Raw genomic sequence first — 23,144 nt, forward strand, 5'->3', positions numbered from 1 at the left:
TTTCCCTCTGGTGGTTGAGCTGTCGTCATCAGCTCTCTCTAGTGATGGGGCTGTCCCATCAGAGTCCCAGTCCAGCTCAGTGCATCAGAACTGTGGAAAAACTCTCTCTAGCCGTCATTCTGGAGTTTGGAGTGATTTTCACAATGCTTTGCAGTTCCGCGCGACTTTCTCCAACACATTGTTCCTCATGAGGAAAGTTTGCTGTGTTCTTTCAGAAGATAACTTTCGGTGCATTGGCTCTCAACACCACAACTATGGATTATATTTATCTTTTTATGTACTGTACGATAGGCCTCTTATTTCTGGACTGTAGACATGCTGCAAAATCTCATGGTGAGTCAAGTTGATTACATGATTTTCAAGATAAAGAGTAGTTAATGGACACACCATCATAACCACCTTTTGTTGAGCAGATACAAAAAAACAAACAAAATACCTCTACGATAAAAGAAACAGAATAACTCGCCAAAATATTTTTAAAATGCCAGATTTGTTGTTTAAAATGTGCAGATTGCACCGATGGAGGGATTTGCGCATGCATATCCACCCTTATATTTATTTATATAACTTTATAATGCAAGTTATGCTATTTACGTTTTTGTTATATATATATATATATATTAATAGCAAAACAATTTGTAAGTCAATTGTGCATGCATTGACAAACTTATAACAAAAATCTTTCCATGCAACCCGCTAATGTGTTACTTGTGTACATCTAATTTTTTAATGCATTTTGCTTCTTTTAAAATTAATATTCGAAATGCATTGTTGTCTTTTAACAGGGAATCTGTCCGGTAAGTTGAGTGAATTCGGTCTGATTGTGCCGTTCAGCACGGACGCGCGCGGCCGGTTCGTCTCTCACGTGCTGTCCGCGAGAGCGTCACCGACCGGCAGGAAACGGGTCCCGCGCGACGCCCCCGTTACATCTCACGCGGCCCCTAACGGGCAGCAGCTGTTCTTCAACGTCACAGTGTTTGGAAAGGAGCTGCACTTGCGCCTGAGGGCCAACAGGAGACTCGTGGCCCCTGGAGCTGCAGTTCACTGGCAGGAGGATTTTCACGAACAGGCCACAGAGCGCATGCACGGAGACTGCGTGTTTACCGGCGATGTCACGGACATGCCGAAGGCCTCCGTGGCCATCAGTAACTGTGACGGATTGGTAAGTAACCGGACACTGTGGTTGTGTCTTAAAACCTAGTGACATGCCTATCTAGACACATTTTTGGGCATCATAGGTATATATAAGACAGCATTTTTGGGCATCATGGGTGCATGCAGCTTTTTTAGGAATCATAAGCAAGTTCCATACTTAGACAGCATTTTTGGGCATCATAGGCAAGTTCCAAACTTAGACAGCATTTTTGGGCATTATACTGTTGGCAAGTTCCATACTTAAATGGCATTATTGGGCATCATAGTAGCATATCTTTTTTGGGCATCATAAGCAAGTTCCATACTTAGACAGCATTTTTGGGCATCATAAGCAAGTTACAAACTTAAACAGCATTATTGGGCATCATAGTAGCATATATCTTTTTTGGGCATCACGAGCAAGTTCCAAACTTAGACAGCATTTTTGGGCATTATAGTGTTGGCAAGTTCCATACTTAAATGGCGTTATTGGGCATCATAGTAGCATATAGCATTTTTGGGCATCATAAGCAAGTTCCATACTTAGACAGCATTGTTGGGCATCACGAGCAAGTTCCAAACTTAGACAGCATTTTTGGGTATTATAGTGTTGGCAAGTTCCATACTTAAATGGCATTATTGGGCATCATAGTAGCATATAGCATTTTTGGGCATCATAAGCAAGTTCAATACTTAGACAGCATTTTTGGGCATCACGAGCAAGTTCCAAACTTAGACAGCATTTTTGGGCATTATAGTGTTGGCAAGTTCCATACTTAAATGGCATTATTGGGCATCATAGTAGCATATAGCATTTTTGGGCATCTTAGGCAAGTTCCATACTTAGACAGCATTTTTGGGCATTATACTGTTGGCAAGTTACATACTTAGGCAGTGTTTTTTGGCATTATAGGTGCATACAGCATTTTTGGGCATTATAGGCAGGTGGCATACTAAGCATTTTTGGGTATCATAGGAATGTTCCATACTTAGACAGCATTTTGGGTATTATAGGTGCATACAGAATTTTTGGGCATTATTAGCAAGTTCCATACATCTTTGGGGCATCATAGGCAGGCTGCAGCATTTTTGGGCATTGTATGGCCATACAGTATTTTGGGTCATTATAAGTGCATACCTAATATAAACTTTTAGGGCATTATAGGCATAACTTTTACCCATCATGTTTGCATCCAGCATATTTTGGCCTTCATACTGTAGGTGTAAGCATAATTTTTGGATGTCATAGTTTCCAAACAACATTTTTGGCCCATCATAAACGTGCAGCATTTCTGGTCATAATATGGACAGTCCAAACATTGACAGCATTTTTTGGCCTTCATTGGTTCATCTGCCATTCAGGGCATCATTGCACATGCTAAACTTAGACAGCGTTTTTTGGCCATCATAGGAATGTTATGAATGATGCCCCAAATGTAGTCTAAGTGTGCACCACACTATGTTTTAGGACACAGTCAGTGTTGCATCCACCAGCACTAGAATTTTTGTTGTTCTGCACTGGGCAAACAGTTGTGTAAATGTGAGTTTACTGATTATCCATCGCCCTCAGGACATGTCCAACTGTCACTAATGGTAGTTTCCAATTTTCCAATTCTTACATAAGATTCTCAAGGCAACCAGCACTGATTATACTTGTCAAACTATCAACTTCCCCCACCACTGCTTGTATGCCTCAAATCCTTATCCGAGGCTCACAGTACACAAATTTATTCCTAATATGACAGAATTCATTAAAATGGCAGCTAGATAATCAGTGCTGCCCTGTAGACACAAAAACTTCTTGCTGGTTTCTAGTTAAACTTCGCTGGGAAACTTGTGATTGTTATGAGGATCTGTTGACTGAACCGTTCTTAATCTCTCTAGATGCCTCATGCATAGATTTGGTATTATGGTGACCCTTGACCTCTGACCCATTTAACCCCCCCCCCCCCCCCCCCCGAATTAGTGCACCCTTGATATTGTTCATTACTCAGTGCACATGCCCCAAAAACCAACCGCAAGAAACCAGCTGCGAGCGCACACAACCTCTGCGTTCAGCACAAACACATGCTAATGCAACACTCTTATCAGTTTGTGCATGTGTTTAGGTTTTGTTTGTGGCGTCACACATGGCTTAACACACTCCTGATGCTTTTGCAACAATACATCTGTGTTTAGAAGCTTTAGGAAGCTGCGAAAGTCTTTGCTTTTTTAAGGCAATTCAATACCTCCATCGGCTATTGTGATTTCCGCGCGAGGCATCACAGATCGCCTCTGTTCCGTGAGCACGTTTGCACGCACAATGAGATCATTCATTGCGGCCACACTGATTACTCTCTTAGGTAATCACTGTCAGCGGCGTGAGGACAATGACACGCTGTCTCCTGTGCTGCCAGCCCGGACAGAACTGATGCTGCGGCCGCTCTACTGCGATTCTGCAGTACAACAGCGATTCTGTGCCGGCTGCAGCTGCTCAGAAAAATATTGTTTAGAGAGAGAATGAAAGTGACAGACTCAAACGACTTTCTTACCTTCAACAGAAGTGTTTATTTCTGCTGCATTAACGGCTCTGCAAACTGAACTAGTGCATTAATTAAGCAAATGCATTAATCATTTATGTAGCCTGTGAAGTGCATACTTGATATTTTCAGCTACTCTACAAAGTCGTTATTGGTGGTGAAAATGTGATTTTCAAGTAACTTTAGTGTTATGAATATGAGCTGGTGATTTAGAGGAGATGCGATGAAAAGAATCTCAAACAATGCAGGAGTCGTATGATTCATGTGATAATTGAATAATTGAAAAACATATTTCAAATATGTAGTTTGATCTGAAGGAATCTGTTTTAACAGGTCTACACCGCACACAAGTGTTGCATCACGTCAAAAGTAATAAAACCCCATTATAACCAATGACGCTGTCTACACTGGAAGCGACAGATGCACCGACAATAAACGGCGTCCCGTTCCATTTTGCGCTGCACAATCATTTTTGTGATTCACATGAAACCTGTCAAGAAAATGTCCTGGTTCTATTTTACTCCAAAATCAAAATAAACAAATGAGAAATTATATTTTGCATGTAGAAAAAAAAATAAAAATAAATAATTCAGATTCTAAGCAGAGAAAACTGACTGTAGAAGAAGACTGTTTATGCTAATGCATGCTTGAGCACCCCTTGTGGCAACGCTGAGAATGCAATGCATGCTTAGTTGGTGTTCACACCAAATTGAGCTAAAAAAGTGATCTAGATGCAGCACCACAAATAGAGTTTACATTTGAACTTGACACGCCATCTAAACGCAGCACTCTTGCACAAAACTCTGGAAAAACAGCAAAACATGGCACCACGGTCAAAGACATCTGTCTAGCGTATGATTACATAGGAAAACAATTGAAAAATAATAAGGCCGTGTCCGCATTAATAGGTTTTAATTTGAAAATGCATAAATTGTGCCATGTTTGAGCCTCTCATCCACACCAGAAGTGTGTATTCCTCCATTGAAAATGCTCTCCATTACTGCATACTTTGAAACACAATCATGAAATAATAACAGTAGTTGGCCTGAGAGAGAAAACTGTCTGTAGAATAAGCTGTTTATGCTAATGCATGCTAGTGCACCCCTTGTGGCAATGCTAAGAATGCAATGCATACTTGCATACTTCATACCAAATGTGTCCTTATGCTAAAAAAGCTAGATGCAGTAATTGAACAGTTGAAGTTCTTTTTAACTTGATATGGCATCTTGGCATTCTATCAGTTGAAATCACAATTGTGCAAAATGCCTCTGCATGGTTAGGGAATGCTTGTTTCAATCAGAGGTTGCTGTACTAATAGCCATTATATATGAATCATTAGTTAATATTTTGCATTTCTCTTACCATCTTGGATGAGAGCACTTTCTTTATACCTTTCATGATTTACTTTTAAATAACTTTTATAATTTTTCAATCCCATTCCATTAAAACATGTGCATCGTGATGTCACACTTTCTATGAAGCCCATATTTATAATGCATTATACATGCATTATACTGCATTCATAATGCCTCCTAATACACTCATAAATAATTATAACTACAGTTATAATGCATTATAAGACTTCCCCTATTCATAGTTATACTTAAAAGTAAAATGCATTATAACACAAGCAACATCCAATTTTATCGCAGCAGAATCTAATAGTTTATCTTATAAGTGCTGTATAGTGTAAACAGTCTTTATGACATGATCATATTATAATTGCTCTTTGCCTGCTTTAAGTAAAATTACAAAAGCAATATCTTATAAACAGCCATAATGTAAACTTGTAACATACAATACAATACAATACAAGTCAAACATATACAATGGAAGTTACAGTATTTATAAAATAATACGATTAATCCAAATAATAATAAAAAATAATAAGTCTCCAAATAAGATATCACTAATGCATTATAATGACTTTACAATGCATTATAAAAATGAGCTGCTTATATCTGCTTATATGTTTTGCTTATATCTCCTTGATAAAACAACTGAAAAGTAACACGGGCGGATGCAAAAGTGCGTTCGTGTGAAGGCCTCTAAGTCTGACACATTTCTGAATGCAACAATGCACAAAATCGAATTGACGTCTAAGATTAAAAATGATGCTACCACTATAGATAGATGCAATAAGTTGTGTATGCAATGTGCACTCTTCTTTTCTTTGCCCATATTTCAGAGGTTTTCTGGATGTTTCTGACATTAAATGAATAGATAACCTCTACTGTTCTGTGTCACACCTTTCATAACCGATATCGACTGTAATCAGTCTGTCAAACTCAACCTCATTCTAGCCACTGCAGATAGAGATTTTGATGCAGCGTATTGATGCTGAACAACTCTACTGCATAGACACAACCAGGCCTACAGTGGATGCAACTCTTGTGCAATGCACAGGAAGTTATTTGAAGGCTTGTTCCTCTTTATCTGCCTCCATCCAGTGAGGTATCAGGCGCACAGTCGCTGATGGAGGTGCATGTGTTTTCTAAGACAGCGGGTGCAGATAAGAGACGTGCATTACTGCAGTAATGCGGCACATTTTGAAAGCACATCCTCAAGGTTTTATTAATAGCAGGGTGTCCCCTTCTAGACTATGAGCTCATCACTATTGCACGCTGCCTGTCACGGTAAAGATAGATAAGCTGCCATTCATGTGATTCAGAGCGCGCCAACATCAACACAAGCACGTCTTGGCTTGCAGGAGCTGCGTGTCAAAAGACCGTCCCCCCCACCCCCCAGAGATACAGTAAAGTGAGCTGAATGAACAAATTTAGAGCTGCGAATGCATGCCAAAATGCACCGGAGGACACGCTGAGTGTGCAGTTTAGCCTGTATTTGTTGTGAGCGCCTGACAGCCGCCTTAAAAAAAACAAATCTGACAGCTGTCACTGAATCTGAGAAATGTTTGAGACTTGTCTCTAAGGTAAACCCGCAGTTTAAAATACACAGTGCTGTGAAGGCATATTTGCTCCATTTCTGTGTCCAAAATCTTGCCATTATTTGTCAGACCTCCCTGAGTTCTCAGAAATCTGGATGTGTCATCGCAAGCGTGTAGTTCTGTTAACATAGTCCTCACGGTTCCACAGAGGCGAGATGTCTTGTTTTTAAGATTAGGCGCTGACAAGGAGCTGGCCTTCGCTATCTCGATTCTAACGCTATATTGTATATTCGCTAAATATCTCAGTTTAATATGCAAGTTATCCATTGTTAGTCTGATTTCCGAAGAGTAGACACTGTGACTCTGTGGCACTTTAAACTAGTTTTAACTGGGGCTGGGTACATTTTTTTTATTTTTTTCGATTATTCGCAATCTTCATTTGAACAATAACAAAGATTGTTTCGGTTTTGGTGGTGTTCATTATTATATCTGTTAAATAATGATGTAATCCAATTGGTCAGCCTCGTTATTTTAACTGTAACTCCTTTTCGGAAGCTTGGAGTTACATTTTAATGGTACAGCACTCAAATATTTAGTTAACTTACTGATTACTGTGCACCTTTCAAAGAAAAACTCTTGGGAATGAAGAGGCAGCTGCGTTCTATAGATGGCACTTATGCATTCTTTAGGAATATCTTATTCTAGATCAGGGGTTTATGAGCGTGTGGATACAGTGGTGATGACATGTGATCTAATTGCATATGTGTGTGTGTGCTGAACACAGGAATTTTGACAGAATGCAGTGAGGGCAGAACGGCTATTTGTGTTTCCATCAGTTTAAAAGAGTCAAGGCTACCCGGCAACTGGACTGCAAACCCAGCACTGCACCAACGTTTCCATTGTGTTTGTAAGAAAACGATGACATGAATAAAACTGATGCACAGAAACTGGTTTTGTTCCAGGGTTGCACGCCATTGAGAATTAAGAATGCCTTTTATATTCCAACTCAGTTCCTGAATTTGCATGCAGAATTGTAATTCACATTTGAAATTGTAGAAATTCTAAATATTACTACTGTTAAGTGTACATGTAGTTTTTAATAATACATATAATTGCCCATAAACAGTGTCTCAAACACACAACCTAAGTGTTTTTTCCAGAAATGTTAGATTATATTTTAATTATCAATGTTTGAAATGTCACCTAGAGATGTCTGATTTAGCCCTACATATACAATATTTTCTTTTCTTTAATAAAATAACTTTTAATTAAAATGGTGCTGCACAGCTAAATTTAAATGTGTTTTGAAGGCTTTGTAATGGTTTTGATTTTAATTAACTTATTTTAAAAAACTGTGTCTAATCAGAGAAAAATGTGTTTCACATATCAGGAAATAAACTACAAAATCCCTTCAAAGACAAGTAGCAAACTTGTTTTCTGATAAGTTTTGCATTCCCTCACAAAAAGTTTTGCGTTCCATCACAATAAGTTTTGCGTTCCCTCACAAAAAGTTTTGCGTTCCATCACAATAAGTTTTGCGTTCCTTTGCAATAAGTTTTTGTTTTGCGTTCCCTTACTATAAGTTTTGCGTTCCCTCATAAAAAGTTTTGCATTCCATCACAATAAGTTTTGCGTTCCCTCGCAATATGTTTTGCGTTCCATCACAATACGTTTTGCGTTCCCTCGCAATAAGTTTTGGGTTCCCTCGCAATGTGTTTTAAGTTCCTTCGCAATAAGTTTTATGTTCCATCACAATAAGTTTTGCATTCCCTCAAAATATGTTTTACGTTCCTTCACAATAAGTTTTGCGTTCCCTCATAAAAAGTTTTGTTCCCTCGCAATAAGTTTTGCGTTCCCTCGCAATAAGTTTTGCGCTCCCTCGCAATACGTTTTGCATTCCCTCGCAATAAGTTTTGCGTTCCCTCTCAATATGTTTTACGTTCCTTCACAATAAGTTTTACATTCCTTCACAATAAGTTTTACGTTCCTTCACAATCAATTTTGTGTTCCTTTGCAATACGTTTTTGTTTTGCGTTCCCTCACAATAAGTTTTGCGTTCCCCCATAAAAAGTTTTGTGTTCCATCACAATAAGTTTTGCGTTCCATCACAATAAGTTTTGCGTTCCCTCACAAATAAGTTTTGTGTTCCCTCATATACATTTTTGCATTCCCTCACAATACGTTTTATGTTCCTTCACAATAAGTTTTGCGTTCCTTTGCAATACGTTTTTGTTTTGCGTTCCCTCACAATAAGTTTTGCGTTCCCCCATAAAAAGTTTTGCGTTCCATCACAATAAGTTTTGCGTTCCCTCACAATAAGTTTTGCGTTTCCTCACAATACGTTTTATGTTCCTTCACAATAAGTTTTGCGTTCCTTTGCAATACGTTTTTGTTTTGCGTTCCCTCACAATAAGTTTTGCGTTCCCTCATAAAAAGTTTTGTTCCATCACAATAAGTTTTGCGTTCCATCACAATAAGTTTTGCATTCCCTCACAATACTTTTTACGTTCCTTCACAATAAGTTTTGCATTCCTTCGCGATACGTTTTTGTTTTGCATTCCCTCGCAATAAGTTTTGTGTTCCCTCATATACATTTTTGCGTTCCATCACAATAAGTTTTGCATTCTTTCACAATAAGTTTTGCGTTCCTTCGCAATACGTTTTTGTTTTGCATTCCCTCGCAATAAGTTTTGCGTTCCCTCATAAAAAGTTTTGCGTTCCATCACAATAAGTTTTACGTTCCTTCGCAATAAATTTTGCGTTCCCTCCCAATAAGTTTCGCATTCCCTCACAATAACTCATTTATTTTGAGACCTAAGGGTTTGAGAGCTCTGGTGAGATGTGTAGTTACTGTTGTCACATTGACGGATCGGAACACAGTAGATGAAGTCGTGCTGTGAGAAAATCATGGCGGTGTCTGTCAGCGGCTGCTCAGAGAGAGTTCTAGTGCATGCAGTCATTAGTGTGAATAGCCCAGCGTGATATCACACACCTCTCTCATGTTCAATGTTTGAGATAACAGCTGATGCTGTACTGTACTAATCCAGAGCTCAGCATCACGTCTCCACTTCCAGAATATTTTATTAGAAATGTGTCACGTGTGAAACTTCTCATGCGTGTTGCAGAGCAGATGTACTCATCCATCAGGAGAGGTCTACGCTGATATTAAAAAAACCATGCTTAATGACGTGACTAAAGTTGATATGAAATTAGCTAACGCATTGACCTACCCAAGTATGATGAAACGTGTAGCTAATGCATCCTTATGTGCAACATTAGAACAAGGTTTTTACATTTTCTAATGAAAATATGAGTGGTGCATGTCCATGCAAGTCTTGCTACCCTGATGCTAGAGTATGGCTGTGCGTCTTATGTTTTATGTGAGGTTTTACACTGTTGATCTGTTAAAAGAGTGATTTTTGAGTTTATTCAGTGGCTGATGCTTGATGCATGACTTTTATCTTAAAAAAATCTTCCTTGCATGTGACTCACATACAGTTTGTGATCGTAGACACAAGTGTTGTATATTAAAAAATGATCCACTAAATTTTTGTCCATTGGAATTGTTTACTTGAAACAGAAGCACAAGCTTCGACGACAAATTATAGGTTGACAAACAATCTTCCTCAAATTGCATGTTTTGCTGTGGTGTCACAATAAAGAAAGATTTTAGGTTTTTCTCTCAACACACAACGGCACGCTGGCCTTTTCTTTGTCTTCTATTTGTTTGCAGAGCTGTTTTTGGAAAAGTCAAAACCGTTTTACAATATCACACCTTTTCCCATCCATCGCCGCTCTGAGAAAAAAGATTCTTTTGGAAGAGCTTATATCATAGTTGTGTTTTGCCTATATTTTTACAATGTTTGCAAAGCATTACTGTATTGATTTCCCCCAAACATTCTGCTTAGGATTTGTTTTAAAACTCTAACCCAAAGGAACAAACTTCTGTAATTAATTAAGCTCGAACCACATACAGACGTATCTACAAACTTTGTAGACAAGATGGAAAGTTCAGTATTCAAAATGTGAAATGTGACAGCGATGATGTCTCAGAAAATCTTTTTTTTCCCGCTAAAGTTTTGCTCATATAATTCTCTTGACTTGCATGTGTGAAAAGCCCACGAGTGTATGCGGCTGGTCAGAGCGTCTCACTACACTATAAATATCCACCTTCAAAGACACTGGAGTTGGTATGTGGAATTTAGTGTATATTTGCACTTTAAGAGGCGTCATTGTGTTGTCATTTTCTCAAGGACTCGTTCACGGCTCTGTAGAAAGAGAGAATGAAAAATGAAGGACAGTCTGTGACCCCACCAGCTGAACTTGAACTGTGAGCTTCTGTGTTTAGACAGTTTTAAGGTGCTACTGTAGGTGGTTGTTAGGATGTTCTGAAAGGTTGCTAGGTGGTTACTTACTGACCCAAGTCAAAGGAGTCCACCATAAGCCTGTTTTTTTATAGGGACCATGAAATATTTATTTATTTTTTTGCTTTTGACGAACTAAAAAAAATACCATATTTTTAGGACGTGCCATGGTAATACCATGTTTTTTGTATGTTTTATGAAAATACCATGTTTTTTTACGTACCATGGTAAAGCCATGTTTTTCAGTTGTATTATGAAAATACCATAGTACAATATATATATATATTTTTTTTTTTTTTGACGAACTATAAAAATACCATATTTTTTTGGACGTGCCATGGTAATACCATGTTTTTTGTTTGTTTTATGAAAATACCATGTTTTTTTTTTTTACAAACTATAAAAATACCACATTTTTTTACATACCATGGTAAAACCATAATTTTTGTACAGTATGTATTATGAAAATACCATATTTATTTTTGGGATTTTTCCCCTTTTTCACCCAATTTGGAATGCCCAATTCCCAATGCGCTTTTTAAGTCCTCGTGGTTGCGTAGTGATTTGCGTCAATCTGGGTGGCGGAGGACGAATCTCAGTTGCCTCCGTGTCTGAGACCGTTAGTCCGCGCTTCTTATCACGTGCGTTGCCACAGAGACGTAGCACGTGTGGAGGCTTCACGCCATCCACCGCGGCAGCCACGCTCAACTCACCACGTGCCCCACCGAGAATGAACCACATTATAGCGACCACGAGGATGTTACCCTCCCTGGCAACCCGGCCAATTTGGTTGCTTAGGAGACCTGGCTGGAGTCACTCAACACACCCTGGGATTCCAATTAGCGAACTAGCGAACTCCAGGGGTGGTAGCCAGCGTCTTTACCACTGAGCTACCCAGGCCCTCGAAAATACCATATTTTTAACATACCATGGTAAAAACATGTATTTTGGATGTATTATGAAAATACAATTGTTTTTTTGTTTGTTTTTTTGGCAAACTATAAAAATACCATATTTTTTGGACTTTCTATGGTAAAACCATGTTTATTGGACATACCATGAAAACAGCATTTTGTTTTATTTATTTTTTTGCCGAACTATAAAAATACCATATTTTTTGACATACCATGGTAAAACCATGTTTTATGGATGTATAATGAAAATACTATGTTTTTTTGTTTTTTTTGACAAACTATAAAAATACTATATTTTTTGGACGTTCTATGGTAAAACCATGTTTATTGGACATACCATGAAAATACAATTTTTTTTTTTTTTTTTTTGACAAAATAGGGTAATACCATGTTTTTTGGACGTACCATTAAAATCATATGTCTAACATAAACCTTCAATTTTTATGAGAATTTCTGACAATAAGTGAAGCAAATTCTACATCCTTAAACTTTAACAAAACCTAAATACATCCTGTTCAAAGCCATGCCAAATGGAAATACTGCAGAAGTCCACAATATCGCTGAAACAGCAGCCGTAACTGCAGCAAAGATTACAATAATCAAAAATAATTATGGGTTTTGGCTTTGAGTTTCCTGGCCTACATTATGACCCACATAACGCTCTTTGTAGTGCAGATGAAAGTGTTGCCTTCTGCCTTTGTTCAGGTAAGAACTCAAGTTCTCTCTCTGTTGATGTTTACCCAAACACTCAAGAGTTCAATTTCCAAAGCAAAAAAAAAATGGTCACCATTTCTTTTAAGTTTTTCACCATTTTTTAATCACCCTTTTTGGCTTTGCAAGATCATTTTAAATGTCCTACAGGGTGACAAATGAATTTTTAAAGTGCAAAAACATTGTAAGCCATTTCTCAGTTGAATTCCCAGTCACCATATAAAATTGAGCTCAACTGTTTCGTCATGTGTAAGCTAAACACAGTCTTTAATGGTGTGAATCAATTACAATTGTCTTACAAGTGTGCTTACACTTTGTGCCTGAGCTCTGACTGAAGTCAACAAAAGTTCCTGTATACTAAGTGAAGAATTCCCGCTTCGTCAAGAGACTCCAAGTGATGGAGGACAGATTGAAGGTTACATTTTTTTGTCCTGATCCGATTAATAAATGAGTTAAGATGCTGCTGCTTTCTAATCTGAATTGCTCCATGTCAAATAAGACTAAGTCAAAGCATAATGTTCATGATTCATTTCCAGGAGTTCAAAGTCTTCCTGAAGAGAGACTAATTTCATATTTAAAAATAAAAGAATTGATAATAGACAGACAGACAGACAGGTAGATAGACAGAACGACAGATACACTAGATCAGGGCTCTTCCACCACTTTCTTGCAAACAGCTTGTGTATAAAAATGACTTTGTCTAAATTTGTCCTGGAAGTATTGTGAATTTGCACACAATAGCCAGTGCAGGAGCCAGATTTTTGTGCATATAATCACTGGCAAAAGAAGAACAAACTGAGCTGATGCTGTTCGTGATTGAGAGGACTGACTCAGCTGTATTGAACCAAATATATTCAGGATATTTGCAGACTCAGTTTCACATTGTCACTTTGATGAACAGATGAGATAAACCCATTTGACACTTCAAGAATAGTGAATAAAAGCAAACTTCTCAGCGCATTTTCTTTGAATGTTGAATGTCTCACTTAAACAGTGCGATCCATGTTTTGCAAAGCAGTGTAACTAAACTATCGCCAGAAAAGCTTAAATGTGCGCTCCGGTCTGCACAACTGATGACGGCTGAATGCTGTTGCATGTGCCAGTGAGTGTTGTTAAACTCACCGCTGATTGCTGAGGCTTGCGGCTATGAACGCTGAGTTTTGCGCAAAGAGCGCTCTGGTATTTCAGATGGCTAGACAATTTGATCACAAATCAGTCGGAGGGCCAGACAAAGATGACTGATTTGTCATCGGGCCGACAGTTGACTAGTCTTGCAGTAGATAGACAGGTAGACTGACAGTCAGACAGACTGATACAGACAGAAAGGTAGATAGACAGACAAACAGACACATTTACATTACATTTACGCATTTGGCAGACGCTTTTATCCAAAGCAACTTACAGTGCACTTATTACAGGGACAATCCCCCCTGGAGCTAAGTCAAGGACACAATGGTGATGGCTGTGGGGATCGAACCAGCAACCTTCTGATTACCAGATATGTGCTTTAGCCCACTACACCACCACCACTCCAGACACACAGGTAGATAGACAGACAGACAGGTAGATATACAGACGGGTGGACAGACATGCAGATAGATAGACAGATAGGTAGGTAGATAGACAGACAGATAGAAAGAGGCAGACATACAGATAGATGGACAGACAGACAGGTAGATAGACAGACAGACAGATACAGACTGAAAGATACACAGACAGACAGACAGATACAGTTGATAGATAAGTAGACAGACAGACAGAAAGATACATAGACAGAGAGAGAGACAGACAGTTAGATAGATAGACAAATACAGTAGATAGATAGGTAGACAAACAGAAAGACAGATAGATAGATAGACAGACAGACAGACATGTAGATAAACAGACCGATAGATAGACAGATAGATAGAATGAGGCAGACGTATAGATAGATGGACAGACAGACAGACAGACAGATACAGACTGAAAGATACATAGGCAGACAGACAGACAGACAGATACAGTAGATAGATAAGTAGACAGACAGACAGAAAGATACATAGACAGAGAGACAGACAGGTAGATAGATAGACAGACATGTAGATAGACAGACAAATACAGTAGATAGATAGGTAGACAAACAGAAAGACAGACAGACAGACAGACACACACACAGTTAGATGGACAGACAGATAGATAGGTAGATAGACAGCCAGACAGGTAGACAGATACATACAGACAGGTCAATAGATAGATAGACAGACAGACAGAAAGATAGATATCAGACAGATAGACAGACAGATAGTTAAATAGACAGGTAGATAAATACAGACAGATAAATAGATAGACAGACAGACAGACAGACAGATAGGCAGACAAATAGGTAGATAGATAGACATACAGGTAGATAAATAGATAGGCAGACATATAGATAAATATTTGACAGATGGACAGACAGGCAGAAATACAGGTAGATAGATAGATATATAGATAGACAGACAGACAGATAGATAGACAGACAGACAGGTAGATAGACAGACAGACAGGTAGATGAATAGACAGACTGACAGACCGAACGATCAATTGATAAAATGATGATTGATTGATTGATCTGTGTGCTTTCAGGCAGGTTTGATTCGCACTGATGATGAAGAGTTTTTTATTGAGCCGCTTGAGAGAGGCCAGCAAGAAGTGGAGGTCAAAGGTCGTGTCCATGTAGTCTACAGAAGTTCGGCCATCAAAAGAGACAGGGGTCAAACAAAAGATGACCTCCAGAATGAAGGTAAGCAGAGATATTTTATTTCACCATATAAAGTGCTGCATTCACCAATCACAGGACGAAGTCAAGACATCTTTCACTATTAAACAGCATCACTGGTGCTTAAAAAAGCCTTAAAAAAAACTTGCACTCTGTCATAATTTTAACAAGTTTACCATTTAAATGAGGAGAAACTGTTATTAAGCACTTCCGCTATTTATAAATGACCTAAACTGGCATTTTGTCTGGTGTATGTTTCCTGTGAAATCTTTACTGAACTCTTATTTTGACACTGAAACCTTCTCAGCTGAGAATATAGCCATGACAGAGTATCTCATGGACAGTAATTTAATGGTTTATATAATGTAAGTGTTAGAAATAGAGACAAAGACTGACACTGAGTTGGAAACCGCTGAATTGCATCATTTTGTAAGTTCACTGACCAGCTAATGACCCCTCTAGAGACTCATAAAGGACAAAATATCCACATTTGGTCACTACTTTTGTCCACAGTGTGGTCCCCATGACTTTAGGTGTATACAAAGTGCACTTTTAAATATCTGGTTTCTGATTTAACTTTCTTCTCACGTGTCCAGGTCACATTTCATCAAAATCAAAAGTTTTATTTTGCATGACGAAAATGAAGCATGTTTTCTAGGACCATTAAGAGTTTTTGCATTGTGACATAATTTTCATGAAAGCCAGTTTTACAGCTGTATGGCACTTTAATACTTTACATCTGTATCACAGGAGTCCAAAACCGGCCTGTCGTTCACTCAGCAGTGACATATACGGAATTATGGGAGAATGCCAATGTAAATACCATATGGATAGACATTTCATAGTATTGATATTTACCTCTGCGTGTCATTCTTTTGCTTGAACAGAATTAGACTTGACCTACAGCTGTCTGAGATATCTGACCTTCAGTTACGCATTTAGAGTGATGTTATAATGATATTTATCATTTTCATTCAGTGGGTTTCATTTAATAACGGTGTGCACATTTAACATTCCAAACAGAACTGAAAATTCTTCTGCTGTATGAATGTATCCCACCTAGCCTTGTGATAACATGTAAAATTCTAAACGTTTTGCATTTGTAAGAAATATTTAGTGTCGCCTTTCTGTATTAATTAAACTGCATTATGAAGAATGATCCCTGTCATCTGGAATGCTTGCTTTTCTTTTTGTCTCTCTCTGTGGTGAGACACCAGGTGGGTTGTCAAATGCAGTTGATGGAATTACAGCAAAATTCATTGCTTTGTTTTATAATTGATGAATGTTAATTGTTTCCTAGCACTTCAAAGAAGGCTGCTTGCTTGTGTCAGCGTAACAGCAGAGCTGAAATTATTCCTCAAGCTGCTTTAGTTGTGACTAAATGGCGTCATATTTGAGGGCACATGGGGCTGTCGATGTGTCTGGTGCTGTTTGCTTTTATTTTGCAGATGTGTTCATGTGCTTGTACAGACGCTATCTAACTATCAACTTGTTAGCTCATTTAGGACCATTTTTGCATAGTGTACTATAGCTAAAATAGATTAGCATTTGCTGAAGGAAATATCAGTGTTTGTAATAGAAGTCGCCTGATATATCGGGGGGGGGGTGGGGGGGTTTGTGTGTCGGTTAATCTGCACTGATATATCGGATATCAGCAAAAAATCATGCAATAGTTTGCTTATAGTTTTTTTCACCGTGGGTGGTGTTGGAGAGCTTTGGAGGATAGCGGTCGACTAATAGTGGATTTTGCGGATACCGATAACTAAGGTGGAGGAAAAGGCAGATAACCGATTAATCACTGATAGTTTTTAAAATAGGTTTATAGAATGTAAAAAAAATGTCTTAGTCTTTCTTTACTATGATGGGCATAACACAGAGATGCTACAAGAGTCCAAAATGAATAAAATCCCAGATGTAGTTTGTTGTTCAACTTAAATCCCAGAAATAATAAAAAAAGATTTTGTGCAAAACGTGGGACTTTTAACCAAAAGCATGTCTGAAACACGTTGAGGACTCTTATTTTGAAATGGAGACTTGGCTCCGTTACAATGCTCTACATTGAAGAATTAACCAAATTAAACTTTTTATAGCCTATATATTCACCAGATGAGGTTTAATGAGGAATAAGGTTTGAGATATGAAGTTGGAGATACGATTAATGTGCTGACGTGGGACGTTTCCATATAGTTCCCTTGCTTGAAATTAAAACACAAACAAAATATGCATTGAAGTGAGGATAAAAACATGGATGGATATTGTAAATGTGGAAAGATTTAGATGCAGCAAATCCCCATAAGGTGTCAGTGATTGTTTTTATTTTATTTTATTGTTATACTGTAGGATCTTCCAGCGGCGGTCACAGAGGAACACGGAGAAATAATAAAATAAATATTGGAAAATATTTTTGCCGATAACAGACTATAGGCACGATTTATCGGTTGCCCTCGCTTCAATTTATAACACTTGATTATCTTGTCAAAATGACTAAATTTTCATTTAAATACTGCATTCATCTGGTGAATAACAAACAAAACGGCATCTGGTGAAATATACGAATCTCTTCATCTGGTGAATATATATATATATATATATATATATATAGGCTATAAAAAGCTTTAATTTGGTGAATGCTTTCATGTAACGTGGCTCCATCATTGTTTATGGATTAATGCATTAATACAGGATGTTATGAAAAACTCATTATTGATTGTTCATGTTGATTTTGGAACATTTGTTCATTTATTTAGTGATTTAATGAACAATTTAAGGACTTTACAGTTTTTTTTAACTATTTAATTATGTACTAAATTTAATGATTTATTTAAATATTTATTTAATAATTTAATTTTCAGCCCTCCATACTCTTACATCCCTGAGATGTCAGTTTAAGAGCGTTTCATCTGGAAAGCATTGCATATTTTTTATTGACATCTGATAAACATCTTAAAAAGAGAAGATTTGCATACGACCCCAATTCCGAAATTGTTGGGACAATATGTAAAATGCTAATAAAAACAAAAAGGAGTGATTTGTAAATTATATTCACCCTTTGCTATATTGAAAGCACCACAACTACACATAATATGATGTTTTACCTTGTGAATTTCATAGTTTTATTTTTGAAAATGTACAGTAATTTCAAATCAGATGATTGTAACACACTCCAAAAAGGTTGAGACAGGGGCAATTTAAGACTAATAGCAATTTGACGAGTTGAAATAACAAGGCGATGTGAAACAGGAGATGTTAAACAAGCGAGGCAATCGTGTTATAGTATATAAGGAGCCTCCAAAAACAGCCTAGTCCTTCAAGATCAAGGATCATTCGAGACTTGTCAATTTGCCAACAGATGCATCAGCAAATAATCCAGCACTTTGAGAACAATGTTCCCCAAAGACAAATTGGAAGGATTTTGGGCATTTCACCCTCTACAGTGCACAATATAGTTAAAAGATTCAAGGAATCTGGTCAAATCTCAGTGCGTAAAGGGCAAAACGAAAACCATTTCTGAATGTGCATGATCTCTGATCCCTCAGACAACACTGTCTTAAAAAACATCATTCATCTGTAATGGATATCATGAACATGGGCTTGGGATTACTTTAGTAAGCCTTTGTTAGTCAACACCACTCGCCGCTGCATCCACAGATGCAAGTTAGGACTTTACTATGTAAAGGAGAAGCCATACATCAACACTGTCCAGAAGTGCTGCTGACTTCTCTGGGCTCGGTCTCATCTTAGAGGGAAAGTAGAACAGTGGAACTGTGTTCTTTGGTCTGAAGACTCCACATTTCAAAAAGTTTTTGAAGAACACAGCCATTGTGTTCTCCGGGCAAAAGAGGAAAAGGATCATCCAAGCTGTTATCAGCGTCAGGTCCAAAGCCAGTGTCTGTATGGGCCAGGAGTGTATCAGTGACCATGGCATGGGTAACTCGCACATCTGTGAGATCACCATTAATGCAGACAGATATGTAAAATTTTGGAGCAACATACACTGCCATCCAGCACTGTCTTTTCAAGGGACGTCCCTGCATTTTCCAGCAGGACAACTTGAAGCCACATACTGCCCAGATTACAAGTGCATGACTGTGTAAGCAGAGAGTACGGGTGCTAGATTGGCCTGCCTGCAGTCCTGACCATCTCCAGTTGAGAATGTGTGGCGCATTATGAAGCACAACATCCAGCAACGAAGACCCCTGACAGCTGTGCAGCTGAAGACCTACATTATGGAGGAATGGGAGAAAATTCCACTTTCTAAACTTAGCAGACTTGTGTCTTCAGTGCCCAAATGCTTAATAAGTGTTATTAGAAGAAATGGTGATGTTTCATGAGTTATTATTGGGATTTTGTTTGCACAATAATCTGCATCTGGAATTTCATTCCTTTTGACCTCTTGTAGCCTCGGGGCGGCCCAGACATATTTCAACATATTCAATGCATTGATTTTAAAAACTATCAGCCGATTAATCATTATGTGCTTTCTTCCAATATCCTAGTTAGCGTTATCGGCAAAATCCAACATCAGTCGCAATTTTGGATGCAAATAGATGCAAGAAAGAAGACCAGTTGGAATTCACTGCGAAAATATAAAGCCATTGTTGTCTCATTTTATATTCTGAATGCTGAACAATCAATCAAAGGTCTTTTTTTAAAAGCCAGGAATTGGTAGCACACCAGTTGACAAAGCAAAGTTTGAATGGATTTACTTAGTGTAGGGTTTTAGAACAAATCCTAACCAGAATATTTGAGGAATATCAGTACAGTACAAACATTGTACATATCAGCCGATTGAACTATAAACACATGATTGCAGAACTACTTTATAAATTTCATGGATTGGAGCAACACATGTTGTCTAGACTTTCAGTCTGTTTTTATGGCAGCATTTTACATATCTTGAAGACATTCCTAAAGGAAAATATCCATCATTAAACCTGCTGATGGTCTGTTGTTGATCTAAACTGCTTTTGTTGTGTTTTCAGTGGCAGACTTCGGTATCGCTGAGCTGCCAAACGCTCTCGACATTGTGGAGGAGAAATTATCAGAAACAGAACGCAAGCGGAGACATGCAAAGAAAGACAACTACAACATTGAGGTGCTGCTGGCTGTGGACGACTCTGTCGTGCGTTTCCACGGCAAAGAACACGTGCAGAACTACGTCTTAACGCTCATGAATATAGTAAGTGACTAACGTTGTGATTGCACACACACACATGCTCTGTAAACGGTAATATTTGAGGTCGAGGCGATATTTTCCGCCAGATTCGGTTAATTCTAAAAAAACAAAACTAATAAGCCTCTGAAAGTATTATTTATTTGAAGGTGAAGTGTAGTGACAGACTGATATATAGGCTAGGCCGATTAATCTGTCGATATTTAGACATTTTGGGATTATCGGCATTGGTCAGTAACCATTCTAGATTAACCGTTTAACAAAAGTGCCAGTTCCCTCGTTGTTTCAGTTCCAAAATCTATCGACTTGTCTCTTTAGTCAATGCATACATTATTTTTCTTATCAAAGTGTAAGTTCTGCAACACAAGAAAGTATTTTAACATCCAAAAAATGACACCTTTAAAGCAGAACATTTATGGCAAGCTCTTTTGACATTCACGTGCAGAATTTGAATTATAGATCTGCACTTGAATTTTTACTAGTCAAAATGCTAATTCTTGATATCAGCAATGGAATTACTACTAGTAAACATTTTTATTCTTGATATAAAAAATGACCTCATTGCTCATGGAAATACCCATTATTGATATAAAAAAAAGGAATGTAATCTATTAAAATACATATAGTAATTATTGATATCAGTAAATGCATTTTCTGTAGTAGAATTTCAAAATGATCTGTCATCCACTCCTGTTCAAAATGCATTTACAAATATCTATAATTAATTTCTTAATAGTTGAAATTCCTAACGCACATATCAGCAATGTACTACTTACTAGGAGTAGTTGACTGATATGGGTTTTCAGTGGCAGATGCCAATGTCTAGAGAGCAGAATTGCCGTTATAAATGCCGAAATACATAATACAATTTTACAACAGCAAATCAGATGTAACCATTATTTATAAAGTAAAACAAGCACTTATTTTATGCAATTTTTACCAAAAAATGTGCATAAACTTGAAAAGAAAAATCCTTGAAAACAGAAATTGTTGACCATCCATTGACAAATCTATTGGCAGGTTTTGGAACCGACACAAGGGAAAGTTAACACTTTTATTAATCGGCCAAACGATTATCGATAATTGATTTGCCGATAATCGCAAAATGGCCAAATATCGGTCAATTTATCGGCCTGGCCTTACTAGTGAAAAAACAAAAACATTTTATATCAATAATTGTGTTGTGAATATACCCATTCCTGATATCAACAATTGAATTGCAACAAGTAGTTTCAACTAATTTTACTAGTTGCAATACATTGTTACAATACATTTTCTGATATCAATGATTGAATTACAATTTATCTTGTAAAAATGATCATTTTTGATTGTATGGAATTTGGTTTTCACCAGTGGCAATGCTAATTTCACATATCTGGAAATGGATTTCAGATATTAATAAACTGAAGAGTAATTAAAGACATCTTGCAGGGGGGCCTGGGTATCTCAGCGAGTATTGACGCTGACTATCACCCCTAGCAACAGGCCCAATTTTGGTTGCTTAGGAGACCTGGCTGGAGTCACTCAGGACACCCTGAATTCGAACTCGCGACTCCAGCCAGGTCTCCTAATTAACCAAAATTGGGCCTGTTACTAGGGAGGGTAGAGTCACATGGGGTAACCTCCTCGTGGTCATGATTAGTGGTTCTCGCTCTCAATGGGGCGTGTGGTAAGTTGTGTGTGAATCGTGGAGAGTAGCATGAGCCTCCACATGCTGTGAGTCTCCGCGGTGTCATGCACAACGAGTCACATGATAAGATGCACGGATTGACGGTCTCAGAAGCGGAGGCAACTGAGACTTGTCCTCCACCACCCGGATTGAGGTGAGTAACCGCACCACCACGAGGACCTACTGAAGTAGTGGGAATTGGGCATTCCAATTTGAGGAGAAAAGGGGATTAAAAAAAACAAAGACATCTTGCAAAAGCTTTCTTACTAGTTACAAACGCTCTGAAATTAATATTGCCACTAGTGAACCAAAGTGCAATTGTACTGGTTAAAGAGTAATTCAGTTGTTGATATTGGAAATGGACTACGTAACAATGTATTGTAACTAGTCAAATTTGTTGATATCTATAAATCATATTCTGCTCATGATTAAATGTGGAAAGAGCTTGCGATTTCTCTGTTGACTCAAGCAGGGACGTCACTAGAGATTCATGGATGGGGGGCTAAACCTCTTTTGGGGGGGTCTGTGCAAGGATTTGTTTTTAAAGCCCCCAAAACATCTTTTCATCATGTATTTTTAGAGTAACAATGGGTGTAAAATCTATCGAAATAAGGTTATTTTTAGTTAAGGTTGGCTAAAAGTATACCTGTCTCATAGTTTGTGTTAGACACTGATCTAATATGATTTACTTTTAATAAAGAAATTAAAGTCCACTCTGTCCCCATCCATCCAACACCAACAAAAGGCACAAAAATGGCTGTACTATGTAGCCAAAATGCTTGTGGGATTTTATTTAGAAAGAGAGAGAGAGAGAGAGAGAGAGAGAGAGAGAGAGAGAGAGAGAGAAATGAGAATACAGAAGCAGGTAATATTATACCATTAGTAAAAAATCTTTATTTAAGTTTCACCCTTTTGTTAATTGTTGCTCAAAATTAACCCAATAACAGTATCATCCACAATGGGGCAAAACTAAATTCAACTAATGAGCTAAATAAAATAAAATCTGATAAAAAAGTAAGATCCCAAACAAATATTA

The 23,144-nt window shown here is 37.8% G+C and overlaps 1 protein-coding gene across 1 annotated transcript in view; it reads left to right on the forward strand.

Annotated features, from left to right (window-relative positions):
- The first annotated feature begins 245 nt into the window (after positions 1-245).
- LOC127426644 (A disintegrin and metalloproteinase with thrombospondin motifs 14) overlaps positions 246-23,144 on the forward strand; it is an 83,083-nt gene continuing 60,184 nt past the window's right edge. The window contains exons 1-4 of the mRNA XM_051673582.1: positions 246-333; positions 786-1,162; positions 15,134-15,290; positions 20,249-20,445. Of these exons, the coding sequence (XP_051529542.1) occupies positions 255-333; positions 786-1,162; positions 15,134-15,290; positions 20,249-20,445 (810 nt within the window). The 5' untranslated portion in view covers positions 246-254. The remainder of the gene's footprint in view (positions 334-785; positions 1,163-15,133; positions 15,291-20,248; positions 20,446-23,144) is intronic.

The sequence above is a fragment of the Myxocyprinus asiaticus genome, chromosome 36 (assembly GCF_019703515.2).
Source record: "Myxocyprinus asiaticus isolate MX2 ecotype Aquarium Trade chromosome 36, UBuf_Myxa_2, whole genome shotgun sequence".
In the NCBI taxonomy this organism is placed as follows: Eukaryota; Metazoa; Chordata; class Actinopteri; order Cypriniformes; family Catostomidae; genus Myxocyprinus; species Myxocyprinus asiaticus.